The sequence below is a fragment of the Macaca fascicularis genome, chromosome 18, assembly GCF_037993035.2.
Source record: "Macaca fascicularis isolate 582-1 chromosome 18, T2T-MFA8v1.1".
NCBI classification, from domain to species: Eukaryota; Metazoa; Chordata; class Mammalia; order Primates; family Cercopithecidae; genus Macaca; species Macaca fascicularis.
Window position 1 is genome coordinate 43,251,255 of NC_088392.1, and position 19,885 is coordinate 43,271,139.

Below are 19,885 nucleotides of genomic sequence, written 5' to 3' on the forward strand. Positions count from 1 at the left end.
GGCGGATCACGAGGTCAGGAGATGGAGACCATCCTGGCTAACACGCTGAAACCTCATCTCTACTAAATAAATACAAAAAAATTAGCCAGGCATGACGACGGGCGCCTGTAGTCCCAACTACATGGGAGGCTGAGGCAGGAGAATGGTGTGAACCCGGGAGGCGGAGCTTGCAGTGAGCTGAGATTGCACTACTGCACTCCAGCCTGGGCGACAGAGCGAGACTCCGCTCAAAACAAAAAAAAACAAACAAAAAAACCCAAAACAAACAAAACATTTGGAAAAAAATTGCATCTGTACTGAACATATACAGACTTTTTTCCTTGTCATTATTCCCTAACAGTACCATATAACAACTATTTATATAGCATTTACCTTGTATTAGGTATTATAAGTAACCTAGAGATATTTAAAGTATATAGGAGGATGTGTGTAGGTTATATGCAAATACTATGCCATTTTATATGAGAGACTTGAGTATCCTCAGATTTGGGTATGCTTGGGGGTTCTGGAACCCGTCCCTGCAGATACTGAGGAATGACTGTCTCTTGAGGGTTTCTCTCTGCCAGCACTGCTCTGAGCTTTGTGGAGGCAGCTGTGAGCAAAACGAATGAAACCCTTTCTCTCGAATGCTTTATATTCCACAGGGGAGACAGACAATAATAGGATAATGCCAGTGAACAACCAGGAGGAACATGAAACAGGATAAAGGGTTAGCATTGGTGTGGGTGAAGGGCCTCTTTGGATAGGATGGTGACATTTCTGAGGAGGAAGACAGTGGGACCAAAGCCAGGCACGGAGACTGTCCCTTCTCACCTCTACCTTTCTTGCTTTTTTTTTTTTTTTTTTTTTGAGACAGAGCCTTACTCTGTCACCCAGGCTGGAGTGCAGTGGCATAATCTCAGCTCACTGCAACCTCCTCCCGGATTCAAGCAATTCTCCTGCCTCAGCCTCCTGAGTACCTGGGACTACAGGTGTGCGTCCCCACGCCTGGCTAATTTTTGTAGTTTTAGTAGAGACAGGGTTTCACCATGTTGTCCAGGCTGGTCTCAAACTCCTGAACCCTAGTGATCCATCTGCCTTGGGCTCCCAAAGTGCTAGTGTTACAGACGTGAGCCACCATGCTGGCCTCACCTCTGCATTTCTACATTGGTCCTGAAAGCAACTGCCCAAGGCTCACTTCCACAGCAGCTTCCCTGAGAGGGAACCCCAGTATGAAATCACCTCTCTCGCTCCCAGAACTGTTTGAATATCTTTTCATATGTGTGTCTAATCTCCCCAAGCAACCTGCAAGTTCCTTTAGGGCTGTCATATACACATGCTTTGTAATGGCACTTGCCAGTCTGAGAATCAACTCCTTCCCTCATTTTATAAATCAACACTGGAATTCCATCAGAGTAGTATAGATATTAATCAAGACGATAAAGATAAAGATGAAGATAAAAAAGCAATAGTTCCCTTACCCACCTCTTCCTCTTACCCCACCCCTCTTCTTCAATGGCAACAACCTTACTTTAGATTTTTCCTCTGAAGTTTAGCTCCATATTTTTAAACAATATATCTATCAATTTTTACTTATTTACTTTTTAGAGACAGGACGTTGCTCTGGCACCCAGGCTGGAGTGCAGTGACACAATCACAACTCATTGCACCCTTAACTCCCGGGCTCAAGCGATTCCCCTGCCTCAGCCTCTTGGGTAGCTGGGACTACAGGCACATGCCACCATACCCCTCAATTTTTATTTTTATTTTTATTTTATTTTTGTATAGATGGGGATCTTGTTGTGTTGCCCAGGCTGATCTCGAACTCCTGGCCTCAAGCAATCCTTCTGCCTCCCAAAGCAGCGGAATTATAGGCCTGAACCACCGCGCCTGGCCTCAGTTTTTAAATTTTACAGTCTTAGACATTATCTATTGACTTCCTACTATGAAAGAGGAGGATTTAGTTCTTTTAACATACACAGGCACTTGTATGGGCCCTCATGTGCGTGCGCGCGTGCACACACACACACACACACACACACACACACATACTCACTGTATCTCTCTCTCCCCGTCCTTCCAGCCTTCAAAACAGCTAAATCAGTGTTCAATTTTTATATTATTATAAGTATGTCAATATTATTCACTGCTGAGTCACCTACCTTATGATAATTGCTTTTCATCTTTCGTAGAGCTTATTGTTTTTTCTAGAGTGAGTCTCCTTTTTTGATGGATTGCTCTCTCTGCGCTCACTGCTCTCTGCATTACTGTGTTAGGTTAGGACTGCCTCGTCACTGTGGCCTCACCTGGTCTCTTCGCATCCCTGGTGTCTCTCTGCATCCCTGGTGTTTCCCTGTGTGCCACAACTTCCTTTTCTTATAAGGATGCCAATCAGCTTGGATTAGGGCCTGCCCTTGGGGATCTCATTTAAACTAGTCACCTCTTTAAAGACTCTTATCTCCAGATATAGTTACATTCAGAGGTCCTGGGGTTAGTGCTTCAACGTAAGCATTTTGGGGGGCCTAATCATTCCTTAAAGGTCCCACCTCTTAATATGGTTATAATGGCAATGACATTTCAGCATGAGTTTTGGAGAAGACAAACATGCAAACCGTAGCAGGCAGGCACACAGCAGGGATCGCCAGCTGGTATGTGACTCCTCCTCCTTCCTGGTGCATGTGGTGCAGAGGATGACTGGGATATGTGTCTGATTGCTTAGATTTGGCATTTCCACCACCTATTCTCCTCTAAGCCTCAGTTTGTTTACCTGCAAAATAGGAATGATTGTGCTTACTCAGGGTGTTGAGGAGTGGATTAGATAAGCGAATGGCTGTGAAGCACCAGGCACCTGGAACAGGCTAAGGAAAGGCTTGTTTTGTTACTATCATTGTTGTCATTATTATTACTAAATGTTCCACTTCTCCTGCATGTGCCCACCCAGTGGTCCACTATGAGGTTGAGATTTGGACAGGAGATGTGGGTGGCGCAGGCACCAGTGCCCGAGTCTACATGCAGATCTATGGAGAGAAAGGCAAGACAGAAGTGCTCTTCCTCTCCAGCCGCTCAAAAGTTTTTGAACGGGCATCCAAGGACACATTCCAGGTATGTGGGGTCGAGGAGCGGGGGTGCCAACAGCAGTCCCAGTGGACACCAAGATGCTTCCCTGGGTGTACTAATTTCCTCAGTCAATACTCACCTGAGAATGGGCTGCCTCCCTCCAGCTGGGTGGAAGATGCTTCCTCTCTCCACACCTGAGCTTTTGGCCTAAAATGAGGGGATTGGACTAGATCAGTGGTTCCCACCCCTGGCCTCATGTTACAATCACCTGAGTAGCTTTAAGAAAAAAGTGCTGCCTGGTGCACACCCCACACCAGACAAATCAGAACCTCTGGGGATGGGATATATTTTCTGGGTGTACTTTTAAAAGCTCCTCCAGGGATTACTAACATGCTGCCATCCCTGAGAACCATGGGGGCAGGTAATTCTAATCTGCCAAAAGATGGCACTAAGGCTGTGGTTCCTCCACTCATTCCCGGTCCTGTGGCCTCTGAGTCTACAGTTCTCTCAAGCCTGATAACAAGAAAATGCTTCCCAGCCAGGACACTGGGAGACTTGGAATTTTATGGCTGTTTCCTGAGTGTCCCGGGTCTCCGTTCTTCCTTTCCAAGTCTTTCAATAGAAGGAAAAAAGAGATGAGAATGTGGGCGTGTTGTTGGCAAGAGAGGAGGATGCAAGGGTGGTGCCCCTTAGGGGAAACAGGAATGTTTAATTATAGATATGACAGTGTGTGTGCATGTGCAGATGTATGTGTGCAGGCAGCATGTTCATGTTGGGTGCCCTGTGTTTCCGCATGCCAGGAGCACCTTAGCCTTCAGCAAAGAATCTTACCCAGTGCCCAGGGAAGACAGTCCTGGCTGAACTGGGACTGTCATAGGTATCTGGAACATCAGAGCTGGAGGGAGCCTCATTGAGCCAGACGCCCTCATACACTGCTGAGGAGGCAGAGGCCCAAGTATTTTAGCTCTCTGAGCCTTCACTTCCTCATCAGTTAAAACCTAGCTTTATAATACCTGCCTGGCTGGCTTCACAGTCCCTATAATGATCAAGAGTCAACGTCAGGGAATGCACTTGGGAAGGAGTGCCCAGTTATGGAGATGGAACCGGATAGCATGTCTTCTGGATGCCAATTTACTGGATGTGGTGGTGGATGAAGGCACGGCTGGGCAGACAGATGTGAGGGAGGCCAGGGGTGCAGCAAGCTGGCCTCCTTGGCAAGGTTGATTGCAGGGGTGCTGTAATCTGGGAAATGCTGAAGAGGAGAGCTAATGCACTGAAGAAGGTCCAGAGCCTTTCCCCTAAGTAGCTGAGAAGGATAAATTCCACTCTCCCAGGGGCCCTGGGCTCTGCCATGATTGGTAATTTTCTGGCAAAGGTGGTTTATTGGCTACATTGTGGACTCATGAACAGGGGGCCAGAAGGCCTGAGTTCTCATCTAGGTCTGGACTTGAATTGTAGGACACTGTGTAACTCATGGGACAGCCTTGGCCTCAGTTCGCCCTGGCACTCAGTGGAAGAACTGGTGGGACCAGGCTTTGAGAAGGGTCAAACCCCAGACAGGGGCTCATCAGCATCAGGAAGCCTGGGAGGACACTGACTAGCAACAACCCCCATGTGAGCCCTCCCCTGAGTGCTGCAGGGGACAGGCCAGACCCCACCTCCATGTGGGTCCTTCCTCAGAGCCTGGGGCTCAGGACCGAGCTCAGGCCTCATGATCTAGAGTTGATGATGCCATCATCACTGCCCTTTGGGCCAGTCGTGTGCTATGCCCATCCTGGTAGAGACTGAAAATGATGGTGTCTGCCCTTAAGGAACTCATAATCAAGAGGGCAAAGACCAGCTCGTGAGGATGAAGAGGGCATCCAGGACAGACCAGCACCAGAGCTAAACCCTGGACCCCCTCTGTGCTCTTGGGGAAGATGCAGTCAGGCTGAGGCCATGTGCTCAGGGTTGGGGGAGGAAGGAGCTTGGGCCTCTGTGGGTGTGGGTGAAATTTTTGTTTTTGAAAAAGAGTACTTTTGTTTTTTGCTTATTATGAAAGTTATATATGGTTAACACTGAAAATTTTTGTAAAGAGAACACAGAGGCACAAAGTTAAAAAAAAGTAATGAAACACAGGAACCTGAATGAATAGATTTTAGCTACAAGTAGAGGAGGGGATAAAGGCAGGCTAAGTAAGGAAACTATATGAGCCATAATAGGGACATAGAAATCATAGGAATGAGTCGCGTGGGCGTGTGTGTGTGTGTGTGTGTGTGTGTGTGTGTGTGTGTACATGCAGGCATGTATGTTTAAGAGAGAAGAAGAGGGAGACTAGCTTGGCCACCACAGAGGTTGGAAGAAATAAACTTGATTGCGGGATGGGACCAGTTGATCCCAGCGGAACCAAGACAGGTATAGCCAGACAGAGGGAGCTGGTGGAAGGATCTGAGCACAGAGGCCCCAGCCCTCTCCATCCTGCAGCTCAGCAAACAGGCCTTGAGCTTGGCTCTTTAGGGGTGGGAATGGGGGCTGGGAGGAGGATGCTGGGGCCACAACAGCCACTGCCCTGCTCTTTGAACAGCTGGAGGCAGCCGACGTGGGCGAGGTCTACAAGCTCCGGCTCGGGCACACAGGCGAGGGCTTCGGGCCCAGCTGGTTCGTGGACACCGTGTGGCTGCGGCACCTGGTGGTGCGGGAGGTGGACCTCACGCCTGAGGAGCAGGCCCGGAAGAAGAAGGAGAAGGACAAGCTGCGGCAGCTGCTCAAGAAGGAGAGACTGAAGGCTAAGCTGCAGAGGAAGAAGAAGAAGAAGAGGAAGGGCAGCGATGAAGAGGAGGAGGGGGAGGAGGAGGAGTCGTCCTCATCAGAGGAGTCCTCATCAGAGGAGGAGGAGGAGGAGGAGACCGAAGAAGAGGAGGAAGAGGAGGAGTTTGGGCCGGGGATGCAGGAGGTGATTGAGCAGCACAAGTTCGAAGCCCACCGCTGGCTGGCCCGGGGCAAGGAGGACAACGAACTTGTCGTGGAGTTGGTGCCAGCTGGCAAGCCGGGTCCTGAGCGTAAGCAGGGGGTGGGGTCGGGGGGTGGGGCAGTGGTCAGACAGTTCCCCTAAAGGGGGGCCACTGGGGGCAGGGGGCCTAGATCCCCCTCACATGGAGGCCAAATAGGTAGGCACCCATCATGGTTCCCAAATAACTCTCTTGACCTGTGTGTGAAATGCCACCATTTACACTGCTGTTTGGGGATAAGCATGGCACTTTTCCTGAGGTTCTCAGGAGGAATTGGTGACTTTGGGAAGAGCCCTGATATGACTCAATACAATTGACTGAGGGGACATGAAGTAAGAGGGCTGTCTGCTGGCTTCATGGTGAAGGAGTCTGGGGTTGGGATTGGGGGCAGTTTCAGTCCCAGGTTAGCGTAGAGGCATCTGAAGATCCCTCCTGTTCTGGGATCTGGCTGGATCTGAGAGGCTATGCCTCAGGTCCATTCACCCCATGGCCCCGAGGCCCTCCACACTGCATCTTTCTGTGTCTCCAGCGAACATCTATGAGGTCCAGGTGATCACCGGGAATGTGCCCAAGGCTGGCACTGATGCCAACGTCTACCTAACTATCTACGGCGAGGAGTATGGGGACACAGGTGAACGACCCCTGAAGAAGTCAGACAAGTCCAACAAATTTGAGCAGGGGCAGGTAGGGTAAGGGTCTCTGGCCCCTGGGTGGGTGCTGTGGGTGTGGTGCCCTCTGAGATTCCCATGGCAGCCCATCCTAGCACAGTGGCTGCTGTGTCTGGCAGTGTGACTTGTTCATCCCACCAGGTTTCATGGCAGTACCTCTTCAGTAACACTGATATTTTGTGGGGGGTTATGAGAGAATTGCAGGCAGGGTCCCAGCACATAGAGCCCACAGGCCAGCTGACCCACAGGAACAAACAGGTAATGGCATTGTGTGGCAGATGCTGGGGCACTTGGTAGGGATGCAGGGGTCCAAGAGGAAGTCCTCGCCGCAAGATGGTGTCTTGGGGAAAACCGGGGGGAAGGAGCAACCTAAACTGGGCCTTGGCAGGTGAGCATGGTGTAGACATATAAAGGCGACAGTGGAAGATGTTCTCAGAAGGTGGAACCACGTGAGCAAAGATATGGAGGTGGAAATGGGGAAGGCCAGTTTGGGACAGTGCATCTTTTAGCTGAGCTGTGGTCAGTGCTGAGCCCCAGTGGATAAGCTTGGATAAGACCAATTTAGGGTATGGGGTGGGTGGGGTCATGAGAGGCTTAAGAGACAGGCTGAGAAGCCAGAACTGTATCCTAATGTGGTGGGAATTCATGAAAAAAATTCACATACCTTACTCTTCCAGGTGTAGTGGGAAAATCATGAAAAATAAAGCCATCATCTTTGTCCTTCAAGATTTTATAATATCCCCTGGCTAGAAAACTATCTCTTATCTCACCCTTCCCATTCCTGCCTCTACCCAAAGCCAAGTTCTCTCATTAACACAGATTTTTAAAAATGAAATAAATTAATTAACATATTTCTGGGCTCATTGCTTGATTTATTTCAGGGGCCCCCTGCTTTTTCTTTAAAGAATCTTCCCCATGACTTGAGGATGTAGTTTATTTCTGCGTTTCAGTGTTTTCCTCTAAAAATTATAGCCATGCATTTCTGGATTAGGAAAAAATTTCTATAGAGGACTACATAACTGGTACAACTGATAAAATTTGAACACGGACTGTATATTAGATAATAGCATTGTGTTGATGTTAAGTTTTCTGAATTGGATCATTCTAGTGTGATTATATGAGAATATCCTTGTTCTTAGGAAATCCAGGTTGAAGAATTTAGGGAAGAAGAATCATGGTATCTGCCACTTACTTTCAAATGATTTAGAAAAACACAGAGCAAGAGAGAGAGTGCAAGAGAGATGACATAGAGTGAGAAAGCAAATGTTACAAATAAGTGCAGAATTTAAATGAAGGTATATGAACTTTCATCATACTATTTCTGAAAGTTTTCTGTAGATTTAAAATCTTTTTCAAAATTAAGAGTCAAAAAAGTTATATCCAAGAAGACCCCATTTACTTGTAGGGTCCTGGTGTGGTCTGCTTCCTCCTGTGCATAGAATAGTGTGTGCATTCACACGGTGTGATCCACATGGCCCTCTTCACGCCTAAACGGTGGGCAAATCCGTCTTCAGTTTCTGTCAATCACTTTGGATTTGCACAGCACCAGCTCATAGCAGGTGCTTAATACAAATATGTGATTGAAGCAGATTATGCACACACCTGTACACATAGCAGAGGGTTTCAGTGCACCCCCCTCTCCTGCACACAGAACACCCACCACAAATGTGGGCATCCAGCCAACCTATCTTCTCTTCTGCTTCTCAAGGTCACCTTCACTCTTCCTTTCCTACTTCCATCCTCCTGGACATAATGAGAGTGAGAAGATCCCCTGGCAGGGACAAGTTAGGGAAAAATCGTGCAGGCCAAACACCAGACTACTAAGTGACATTTTCCATCATCCCCACGGTCGCTTTGGGTCTCACCATTGGCCTCTGCCTGGCTGCCGTGGTCCTTGGGAGGGTGGAGCTGATGGACAGGTGGGGAGGGGTAGGTCTTACCCCACTGAGTGTTCCCTGGCCCTTCACAGACAGACACCTTCACCATCTATGCCATTGACCTGGGGGCCCTGACCAAGATTCGGATTCGCCACGACAACACAGGCAACAGAGCAGGCTGGTTCCTGGACAGAATAGATATTACTGACATGAACAACGAGATCACGTGAGTGGGGCGGGGGTCGGGGAGGGGTCTTGCTCTGAGGGAGACCATGTCTGCCTGTCTGAGGTAGTCCTGGAAGAAGACTGGGGGTGGGCCGGCTGTGATGGCAGAGGGTGAGGGTGGGCTGGGTGACATCTGAGAGTGAGGGTGGGTGGGTGTGAGGGTGAGGGTGGGCTGGGGGTGATGTCTGAGGCTGAGGGTGAGCTGGGTTATGCCTGAGGGTGTGGGCGGGCTGGGTGTGACATTGGAGAGTGAGGTGGATTGGCTGTGACGTCAGAGGGTGAGGGTGGACTGTCTGTGACATTGAAAAGTAAGGGTGGACTGGGTGACATCTGAAAATGAAGGTGGGTGGTTATGAAGGTGAGTGTGGGCTGGTGGTGATGTCTGAAGCTGAGAGTGAGCTGGGTGACGTCGGAAGGTGAGGGTGGGCTGGCTGTGACACTAGAAGGTCAGAGTGGACTGGCTGTGACATCAGAGGGTGAGGGTGGACTGGGTGACATCTGAGAATGAGGGTGGGCAGGTATGAGGGTGAGGGTGGGCTGGCTGTGATGTCTGAAGCTGAGGGTGGGCTGGCTGTGACACTGGAGGGTGAGGATGGGCTGGCTGTGACGTCAGAGGGTGAGGGTGGACTGGGTGACATCTGAGAATGAAGGTGGCCAGGTGTGAGGTTGAGGGTGGGCTGGCTGTGATGTCTGCGGCTGAGGGTGGGCTGGGTGACATCTGAGGGTGAGGGTAGGCTGGCTGTGATGTCAGAGGGTGAGGGTGGACTGGGTGACATCTGAGAATGAAGGTGGCCAGGTGTGAGGTTGAGGGTGGGCTGGCTGTGATGTCTGAGGCTGAGGGTGGGCTGGGTGACATCTGAGGGTGAGGGTAGGCTGGCTGTGTCGCCTGTCATGGCCACCAGAGCAGGTTTGCCCATGTTGCAGGTTGGATGGGCATTGCCTCTCTCCCTCTTCTCTCATTGGCAGCCCCCAGTATCACCTGCCCTGTGAGATGACAGTCCGGTAGATCTCCCAGACCAGCAACTCTTGAGGTCCATCTGCTCAGAGATACAGGATTTCTAATCCCTACCAGACCCTCCTTGGTCCAGTCTCCATGCCCAGGCATAGCTCACCCACAAGCCTCTCCACGTATAAAGCAACTTCTAGTACATTCTTTTAATATTGTATACCAGGGGTCAGCAAACATTTTATGTAAAGACCAGATAGTAAATATTTTAGGTTTTGCAGGCATTTTGTCTCTGGAACAACAGCTTTGCTGGTGTAACACAAAAGCAGTCATAGATGATACCTAAATGATTGGACATGGCCGTGTTATTTTGACACGTGAAAATTATATGAATTTCAAATATCAGTGTCCAATAAAACGTTATGGACACTGAAATTTGAAATTCATATAATTTTCACATGTCTAAAAATATTATCCTTCCTTAGATTTTTCCTCCAGCCATTTAAAAATGTAAATTCATGCATAGCTTATGGATGTTCACAAGCAGCGTAGGCCTAATTAGGCCTGAAGTCCATGGTTTGCTGACCCCTGCTGGAGGTTCACAGCTGCCACGTGAGCTGGGTTGGGAAGAGAGTGTTATATCTTCCCATAGAGCCACACCCCAGGGAGGTGAAGTCACAGCCCCAAAATCAGTCAGTGCCACGGCCAGGACCAGAACTCCAGACCATCCATGTTGAATTGGACGTGTTTTCCATTAGGCCACATTGCCCCTTGGGTATAAGGGGCCCAGGGGCAAGAGAAAGGAGAGAAGTCCCCTTGTATGAGTGGGGTGGGACAGAGAAGAAAGCATGAGTGATCCTGAGTGGGTTTGGGGGATGCTGAGGGCCTGCCAGTGCCTAGAATTTAGTGAGTACCCTGTAACAAATATTTGTTGAATTAAATCAACTTCCCAGCCGATAACCTTGCTTGAATTAAATCAACTTCCCAGCCCATAGTCTTGTTGGGCTCCCCTCTGTGCAGGACAGGGGGTGACAGGGTTCTCCCATCTCCCACCCCATCCTACTCTACCAGCCCGAGGGAACACTGAGGTACAGCTCACAGACAGCCCATTGTCATGGTTTTTTGTGAGATCATTGTGACACCACATGAAGGCTGTAGGACAGCCCCGTGGCTGGGAGCCAGGGTCCTGACCTGGGGTCTGACCTCTGCCAGAAACTTGTCAGGTCACCCTGGACAAGTCATGCCATCTTTATGGGCTTTTGTTTCCTCTTCTGATAAATGGGCTTCATGTTGCCAGCCTAACTTCTTAAGATGTTCTGAAAATCCAAGGCATTTAAGCTTGGAAAGGAAAAGATGCCGCAGAACCGTGAGGCTGGGGACAAACTGAACATCCCCGGCTTCTTCTTGCAGCTCCATCAGGGTTAGCAATTCTCTGCCACTGATTTGGCATTTCTGGGCTAGCCCAACAATTTAAACATGATTATAGCTTTATAATCTATTGTAATGCCTGTCAGTACTTGTCCCCCTTCATTATTCTTTAAAAATATTAGCTATTCTTGCCTTTTTCAAATCAAGACATTAAGTGATTTGAAAAAAAACATCCTCTTGGAATTTTGATTGTTATGCCATTAAGTGTATGTGTAGAGAATTGCATATTTAGAATAAGTGCTACCCCCTGGTACACTTTTCCATTTATCCAGCTGTTTATGTACCTCAGTAATGCTTTACAATTTCCTACACATAACTGCTACACATTCTTGTTAAGTTTATGCTCAGGTATATTATATTTTATTGTTCTTGCGAATAGAGTCTTCTCATTACTCTTCTTTTCCCCCCTCCCTTTGTATTCTTCCTTCCTCCCTTCACTCTCCCCTTCCCTCATCTCCTCCTCTTCTCTCCCCATCCCTTTCTGTTGGCATGGCTAGTTGAAAGTCCTTTGCTTCCTTTGCTATTGAAGTAGCAGTCCGTCAGAGCTCTGTGATGAGCTGGCCTTAATAATCTTCAAGCCAAGAGCAGCTCTACGCAAAGCCTACTGTGGGAGCTAGACAAAAAATTATAGAAGTTCAGAGGAAACCAAATCAGAATAGTGAATCTCCCCTTTCTTGGAGAGACACCACCTTTTCTGTCAATACCTAGGGCCTTCCCCAGGCTCTCCATGACCTTTATGAGCTCAGAAATAAAGCTTTTGCAGCCAAAAGGATTTGAGAACACTCACATCTCCCTTACTGTTGACATGTCCAGTCAACATCCTGCATGCAGACTAGACCTCTTGGATGCCTCTCTGCCACTCATGCCCTGTCCCCAGTCCATTGGCTTTAACCTGTTGGGCCTTCCATCAGAAGAGCAGGAGTCCGACCTCATCCCCTCTATCTTCACCATCCCCCGCCCCCCCCATCGAAGCTTCCTGACCTGTGCCCTGCTTGCCCAAGGCCCTTCTATTGACTACAGCAGCCCAGTGACCAGGATCACACTGCTCCTCTGCTCCAAATCCTACAGAAGCTCCTTGTCACTCAGAGTCAAAGCCAAAGCATGTTTGGTGGCCTGCTCGGCCTGCAGGTCTGCTGTATGCCCCTCATCTCTCTATTCTGGTTCCCCCTTGCTCACTCCTTGCTGTTCCTTGAACCCAACAGACATGGTCCCACCTCAAGGCCTTTGCATTTGCTGTCCACACTCCCTAGCAGTCCTTCCCCCAGTGGCTCCCTGTCATGCTTTCTTCAGGCAGGCCTCTGCTCAAATGTCACCTTCTCAGTGAGGCCTAGCATACCCCCTTCCCCTCATTTCTTTTTCTCTGTTTATTTTTCTTTATATCAGCTTATCATCTGACCTACTATGAGCTGGTGTATTTAGGCGCTGCTCATCTCCCCACAATAGAATGTAAGTTCCATGTCGTTAATGACCTCATTTGTTTCATTTACTGCTGTGTCCACTCCAGTACCTAGAAGAGTGTCTGGCATACTACAGGCATACCAGAAATACTTATTAAATACACTAATGAATAAAAATGATGGTTAATTTGTTGGTTGATTCATTAATTTGACAAACACATGCCATGCTAAGTGCTGGGGGTTAAATAACTCCTCAGATATGACTCTGTTTTTGAAGAAAGGAACTGTGATGGTCTAGGAAGCTGATGATTTAGGTTTAAGTACTTTCTCTTCCACTTTTAAGTGGCCTATGGAAGTCCTCTGAGCCTCAGGCCTTCCATTCATACAACGGGCGTAATAAACCTCACCCACAAAATCATCATGAGGACTAGATGAGAAAATGTGTTTAGGGGCCCAGCATCCTGCCTGATCCCAGTGCCACACAGCAGTGCTTCTTTCCCCTTGGCAATGAGAGTCCAATTAGTTAACATGGAAAAGTGGCTTGACAGCTGGGAAAGGCTGCAGGAATGTGGGATTATTCTTAAGGAGCTAGCACTGTTACCAAGTGAAGGAGATAAAACACAGGTGACTATAAGGCACAGTGACAGTGGTGGTTGTCTCAGGGGTGACCTCAGGGAGAGGAGGGAGTCATGGGTGGGGGCATCTTCGGGACGAGATGGCATCTGAGATGGGCCTTCATGAACAGCAGCCTTGGATGTTTGGTGCTTGGGAAAAAGAACATTAGAAATGGTTGAAAAAAAATGTGATGCAGGTGGCACAGAATTGGGCAATTGAGGGGCACACACAGAAAGGAATTAGTAATTCTATTTGTCTGGTACATAAGGGACGTGAAGGGGTGGGAAACAGGAAAAAATGGAAAGGGAGGCTGGAGAGGAGCAGATGAGGGCATTCAAAGCCGTGCGGAGGAGCTTGAAAACACACCCAGGCTTTTGGTTGGCCAGATTTCACAAAGAGGAAGCCAGAAGCAGGAGAATGCCAACTGGGATCAGGCACTGGTGGGAGATGCTGGCCTGAGCAGAAGGGATTGGGAGAAGATATAAAGCCATGGAGGCCTTGGCTTCCTGCAGAGTCACGCCAAGGGAGAGCTCCGTGTGGTCCAGGGGCTGTGCTGTCCAGGTGGGAGATGACTGCAGTCTGGGTCTCAGCAGAACCGCTCCTAGCCCACCTGACCTCAGAGGCTGTTTGGAGAGCAGAGGAGCCTAAGATGGTCAAAACACAGGGAGGAGGGGGTTAGGGGTACAAGTTTATTGATCTGCAGTTCAATTGCCAAAAAGAAAATGTTCTTATTTCTAAATGGAAGATATTTGAGGTCCTTTATAGGAGTCCTAGGCTGGCAAAAAGTGATCAAGATTATATGAGAAAGCCTGTTTAGTGCTGGTTTGCAACTGTGGGCTGTGAATGGTTTTTTTGTTTGCTCGTTTGTTTTTGTTTTTATGCCTCAAGTGAGTTGGATTTTTTTTTTAATTTGTGTTAGAAAACACATAACATACAATTTATTACCTTAACCATTTTTAAGTGTACAGTTCAATAGTGTTAAGTGTATTCACATTGTTTTGTGTCAGATCTCCAGATTTTTTTCATCTTGCATGACTGAAACTATACCCATTAAACAATTATTCCCTTTTCCACCTCCCCTCAGCCCCTGGTAACCACCATTTCACTTTTTGTCTCTGTGACTTTGAGTACTCTAGGGAACTCATAGAAATGGAATCCTACAGAATTTGTCTTTTTGTATCTGGCTTGTTTCACTCAGCGTGATGTCCTCAAGCTTCATCCATGTTGTAGCACGTGACAGGATTTCCTTCCTTTTCAAGGCTGAATTATATTTCATTATATGTATGTACCGTAACCTTTTTAGATGGATTTGAATGGCGTGTCCCGGGATCTGAGGTCTCCCTTGGGTCAACCTGGGATCTGCCCACAGCCTCATGTCCCTTTGGTAAAGGACTACACTGGTCCAGGCTTTTTACAAGATTAGGAAATCAGGAAATTTTATGTTTGAACTCCTCCTGCCTTCTCTAGCCTGAGAGGCCCTGTTCCTTGGCCACTCTGAAAAAAAATGACAGTTTACAAAGGCACTAGATTGATATTTTTTAATAATAGTGATGTCACATTTAGAATAAGAAGAGGCTAGTCTTTCCTTCCCTCCTTTGTGCTGCTCAGACAATTCCTGGAGTCTAAGGTTTGGCACCACCTTAGGCAAAAGAATACTAGAATAAAGAAAGTACATCTTCAAGGAAAGAGTGGTGGCTAATTGAGAAACTTAGGAGTTATCTCAGGAAATTTGAAAAAGGTGATGAGAAAGATTTACCCCCAGAGGACACAATGCCTTTCAATTCTATTGATATTATGAGTGCCTTGTATGCCAGGGGCTATGGATATAACAATGAGTAAGCAAACTCTGCATTCATGGGGTCATAGTTTTCCCAGTAGGAGGAACAGACAAATATACTCCCTGAGCAACCTTTTCCATCCTTATCAATTCGATTACCACTTATTTGAGACTAATGCTGAAGTTGTATCAGTCAGAATAGGCTAAGTTCTGCTAAGTAACAAACAGGCCTAAAATGTCAGTGGCCTAACACAACAAAAATTTATTTCTCACTTATATGTCTGATGTAGGGTATCAGGGGACTTTGCTCAGCATGTTCACTCAGGGACCCTGGTTGATGGAAGCTTTTCCTCAACATATGCTTCTGTAATCATCCTTATAGTGGAAAACTGATTTGGCAGATCACACACTGACTCTGAAAAATCCCTTACAGCCCAGGGATTCCATATATATTAACGAATAACCTAAAAATTCAGCGTCCTTCAGCATCAAAAGCTATGAGCCTCTAATGTTTGGGTTTCAGGATACATGACAGAAATGGTGGGATATTTGGGAGTATGTTGTCTTGAATTAGGGCATCTTTGTTAAGTTGCTTAATCATTGGCTCTGCTACTTTATCACCCTGTCCAAATTTATTGGCTTGTTGATTAAATGAGATTGTCCTTCTTTCCTTTTTCTTTCAATACTCTAGCTAGCTGCATTTTTAAGATCTATAATAAAGTCTAATGCACGCAGTTTCAAAGACAAAGAGGCAAATGCCAAAAAAAAAAAGGCTGGAAATATGTTTAGTGTCCTGAGTTTCATCTACATTTGATGTGATATTCTATGTTTTCTCTACCTCTGTTCCCAGCCCTGAAACAAAGATTTATGTTTTAATTGACGGCCTGGGGGAGTCCTATAAGATCCTTAATAATTAAAGATAGATGCCATTCTTGAATGTTGTTTTATGTGGCAAATATGTTGGGTGGGATTTCCGGAAAGGATTGAACAAAAAGTTGTTAAAGTTTTTTCCCTTAAATTTTATCAAACAAAAATTGTCCTCTGGAATCTCCCATTCCTCCAGGGATCCTAGAGGTCCCGGAATGTTGAGACAGAAAAGACCTTCCAGGTCATCTCACCCAGCCTTCTGGGTGGTACAGTTTAATCCCTAAGATCTCACAGCTTGTTAGGGGCAGAGGAGGGAAACAAATCCGGAATTCCTGAGTTCCAGATCCATGCTTTTCTCAGTACACCACTCAGCCAGGATTTACTCACAGTTGATGTTGTCCAGACTTTAGCTTATAAACAAAATGGGCAATTCTGTATGAAATTATTTATATTGTACGACACTCAAATTTGCAATCTCCTCGTTCAATTTTTTACTTTCAAGTGGAGTTTATACTTTTAACAGTTTCAAGCTTTTGGTTCAATGCTCAGTTTCAACCTCCTGCTTACTGAAGCCCTTACTCTTTCCTTCCATCATCCTTGTTTAGGAATGTGGAGAGCTTATCTGGCTCAGAACACCTGCATTCCTCTCATCTCCTTTGTTCACTAAAAATCCCCTGTCTGGTCCCCTCCCAGTATCCAGAAGCCTGGTTGAGCAGGATGTATTCCTGGAGGAGGAAGAGGTAGGAGTCGGTAGGCCTGGTGTCCTAAATCTTCATGTGTGCTTGTTGGCACTGTGGGGATAGAAGCTGAACGCCCAGCACTCAGGCCATACCTGACTCCTGCTTTGGTTCTGTTGGTACAGGGAGCAGGTTCTGAGAGGAGATGTGCTGCTCTCTACAGTAGTGAGCATGCTGAGGGGCTTTAAAGTCACGATGCAAGTATCTCAGGGACAATGGAGATTTTGCTCCAGGAAATCCAGACTCTCTGTGCATTTTCTCTTTGTATGCATGGGAGGGCTTGTATCTTTTCTTTCTGTCTTTGACTTTTTTCCTGTCCCTCCCTGGCTTTTTCTTTGTGTGTGTGTCTCGCTCTGTCCTTGTCCTCCGCCAACTTCCTACACGCTCTATCTCCACCTCTGCTCTGACCCCACCTCTCTCTTTATTTCTATCTCTCTTCCTTAATTGGCCATAATTTATAACTATAGCCTATTATTCATAAGTTATTTGATTGGATAAAATGTTAACTCTTCTATTCATACATTTAAAGGTTAAGAAGCAGAACAGTATGCATTTTTCTCTTAAACACTAATTTAATGGTAGTTTACTTCATATTGCCCCAGGTTGAGCTCCTTTAAATCCATGCCATCAGTATAACATTGCCCCCCTCCCCACCCCATCTGAGCCCATTGACTGAGATTTCGCTCTCTGGTTCTGCTCCTCTAACATTTTGATACTTGGAGGCAATGAAGACTCTAGGAAAATGTGGGGACTCAGACAGGGATGGGATCTTTGGCCTAAGGTGCTCCCACCTCTCCAGACTTTGAGCAGTCCCTGAGTGGCCCTTGTGCATCAGGGCAGGGGTGGGGAAGGGGCATAAAGAGGGTGGAATGGCCCCCAACTTAGAGATAGGCTGAATTCTCAGACCTTTTGTTTTATCCTGGGAGCTTAGCGGCCAGAGAGGAGCTTCCCAGACCACAGCGTCCAGAAGCCCCAGGTATGGGCCAAGGAGAATGAAAGGGAAGGGAAGTCACAAGAGCAACAATAGCAGTAGCAATGCTTACTGAGAGCCTATGTTGAGCCAGGCTTTTTTATAAGTACTTTATAAGGTTAACACATGTAATCCTCACAACACCTGATGAAACAGACAATATTATGCTTATTTTATGGTACACTGAGGCACAGAGTAGGGTTGCCAGTCAAATTTGAATTTCAGATAAGCAATGAATAATGTTTTTGTATAAGCGTGACCCAAATGTTAGATAGAACACACTTAAAACATTATGCATTGTTTATCTAAAATCCAAATTTAATAGGGATTTTGTAATTCTATTGGCTAAATCTGGCAGCTCTAGCACACAGAGATAAGGACACTTACTTAAGGTTGCACAACTATTAGTGGTAGAGCCAGAATTTAAACTTGGACAGTCTGATCCAGGGGAAAGTCCTTAATTACGCCCCTGTGCCTCCCATCCCTAGCCCTACCTTCACCCTTGCGGTGGGTGTTACCTCCCTTGTGCTGGGTGTTACCTCCACGCTGAGGGGTCTGACTCAGACCTCCCTTTCCTAGATGGACTCAGCAGTCTGCTATGCCAACTCCTCAGCCACACTCTGTGTACCTTCCAAAAGCATACATAACTGGCTCATTCCATTAAAATCCATTAGTTCAACACTTACATATTGTGCGCTGACTACATACAACTCGCTCTACTAAAATAGCCCTGGCTAGTAGATTCATTCTGGAAAGGGTTGGAACAGTCCCCATATGTCCCTCTCCTTCTAGATACTTCCATCTAATATGACCCTGATTGAGGCTCTGTGTGCTCCAGGCAGGTCACATAACCATTTTCAATGGGATGTCTGGAGACAGTGTCCCCATGTTTGTTCTCTACCCCAGGCAAATGACTAATGGAACGATTCCCAGACTGGGTAGAATAGCAGGGCAATGCTGTCAGGGGCAGACAGGGGAGAGTTTGGGACCCCATAGAGGGCCTCTCATTCTCAGCCCATGACTGCTGCTAGACGAGACCTTTCTAAGAGGACATTCCAATCTTTCCCTGTCCACCTCTACAGGTACTACTTTCCATGCCAACGTTGGCTGGCAGTGGAGGAGGATGATGGTCAGCTGTCCAGGGAGCTGTTGCCAGTGGATGAGTCCTATGTGCTGCCACAGAGCGAGGAGGGTGGGGGAGGCGGTGACAACAACCCCCTCGACAACCTGGCCTTGGAGCAGAAAGGTTTTCTAAACTAGAGCTGATTTCTTTCTTCAGTACCCCTTCCCTCTGCCTCTCCCTAACCCTAAGTCTCCATCTTCCTTCCCTTCCCAGTGGGCTCTGGGCACTTCCTCCCTGACAAGGCAGTATAAAGCACACAGCTTAGGACTGAGTTATTGTCAGAAATGAAATTGAATGGATTGGAATCAAATTGAATGAATTGGAATGGAGTGGAATGGACTGAAATGGGATGATTGGAATGGAATAGATTGGAATGAAATTGAATGGTATGGGATGGATTGGAATGAAATGGAATGGAATGGAATGGAATGGAATGGAGTAGAGTGGAATGGAATGGAGTGGAGTGGAGTGGGATGGAATGGAATGTGATGGGTTGGAATGGAATGGAATGGAATGTATTGAAATGGAACGGAATGCATTGAAGTGGAATGGAGTGGAGTGGAGTAGAATGGAGTGGAGTGGATTGGAATGGAATGGAATGGGATGGTTTGGAATGTAATGTATTGGGATGGAATTGAATGGAATGGAGTAGAGTGGAATGGAATGGAGTGGAGTGGAGTGGGATGGAATGGAATGGAATGGAATGGAATGTGATGGGTTGGAATGGAATGGAATGTATTGAAATGGAACGGAATGCTTTGAAGTGGAATGGAGTGGAGTGGAGTAGAATGGAGTGGAGTGGATTGGAATGGAATGGAATGGGATGGGTTGGAATGTAATGTATTGGTATGGAATGGAATGGAATGGAGTGGAGTGGAGTGGAGTGGAGTAGAATGGACTGGAGTAGAGTGGAGTAGAATGAAATGAGTGTAGCCACTTCTGATTCAGTCTTTTGCCCTCCCCTATAGGCGCTCAATGCATTTTTGTCAAGGGAAAGAATGAACAGTAACCTTCAAGAGTTCTATGATACTCCCCTGAAACATGCATCCCTAAAACTCCTCCCAGACAGGAGGAGTTAGAATGGGGCTCCTGGTTGCTGAACCTCTGACCCTCAAAGTCACTCCAAGACTCCCCTAACCATCCTATCAACTCTACTGATTGAAGGCTTCCTGTATAAGCTAGAGGCAGAGGACTCACCTCTCTATCCTCTGGAAGTTTCCAGAATAATGGTG

General features: G+C 47.1%; 1 protein-coding gene across 13 annotated transcripts in view; it reads left to right on the forward strand.

Annotated features, from left to right (window-relative positions):
• The window catches only part of LOXHD1 (lipoxygenase homology PLAT domains 1), a 183,971-nt gene that overhangs the window by 91,366 nt on the left and 72,720 nt on the right, over positions 1-19,885 (forward strand). For 12 of the 13 annotated variants that reach the window (XR_006693827.3, XR_012427094.1, XM_015439979.4 and 9 more), the window contains 5 exons: positions 2,921-3,081; positions 5,600-6,074; positions 6,553-6,707; positions 8,661-8,794; positions 18,613-18,776. Coding sequence is in view for 11 of the 13 variants with exons in the window: in XM_015439979.4 (XP_015295465.4) it covers positions 2,921-3,081; positions 5,600-6,074; positions 6,553-6,707; positions 8,661-8,794; positions 18,613-18,776 (1,089 nt within the window). In the remaining 2 variants the exon portion in view is untranslated. Of the gene's footprint in view, positions 1-2,920; positions 3,082-5,599; positions 6,075-6,552; positions 6,708-8,660; positions 8,795-18,612; positions 18,777-19,885 lie in introns of those variants that run through there. The other variant, XM_065533888.2, reaches the window with a different exon arrangement.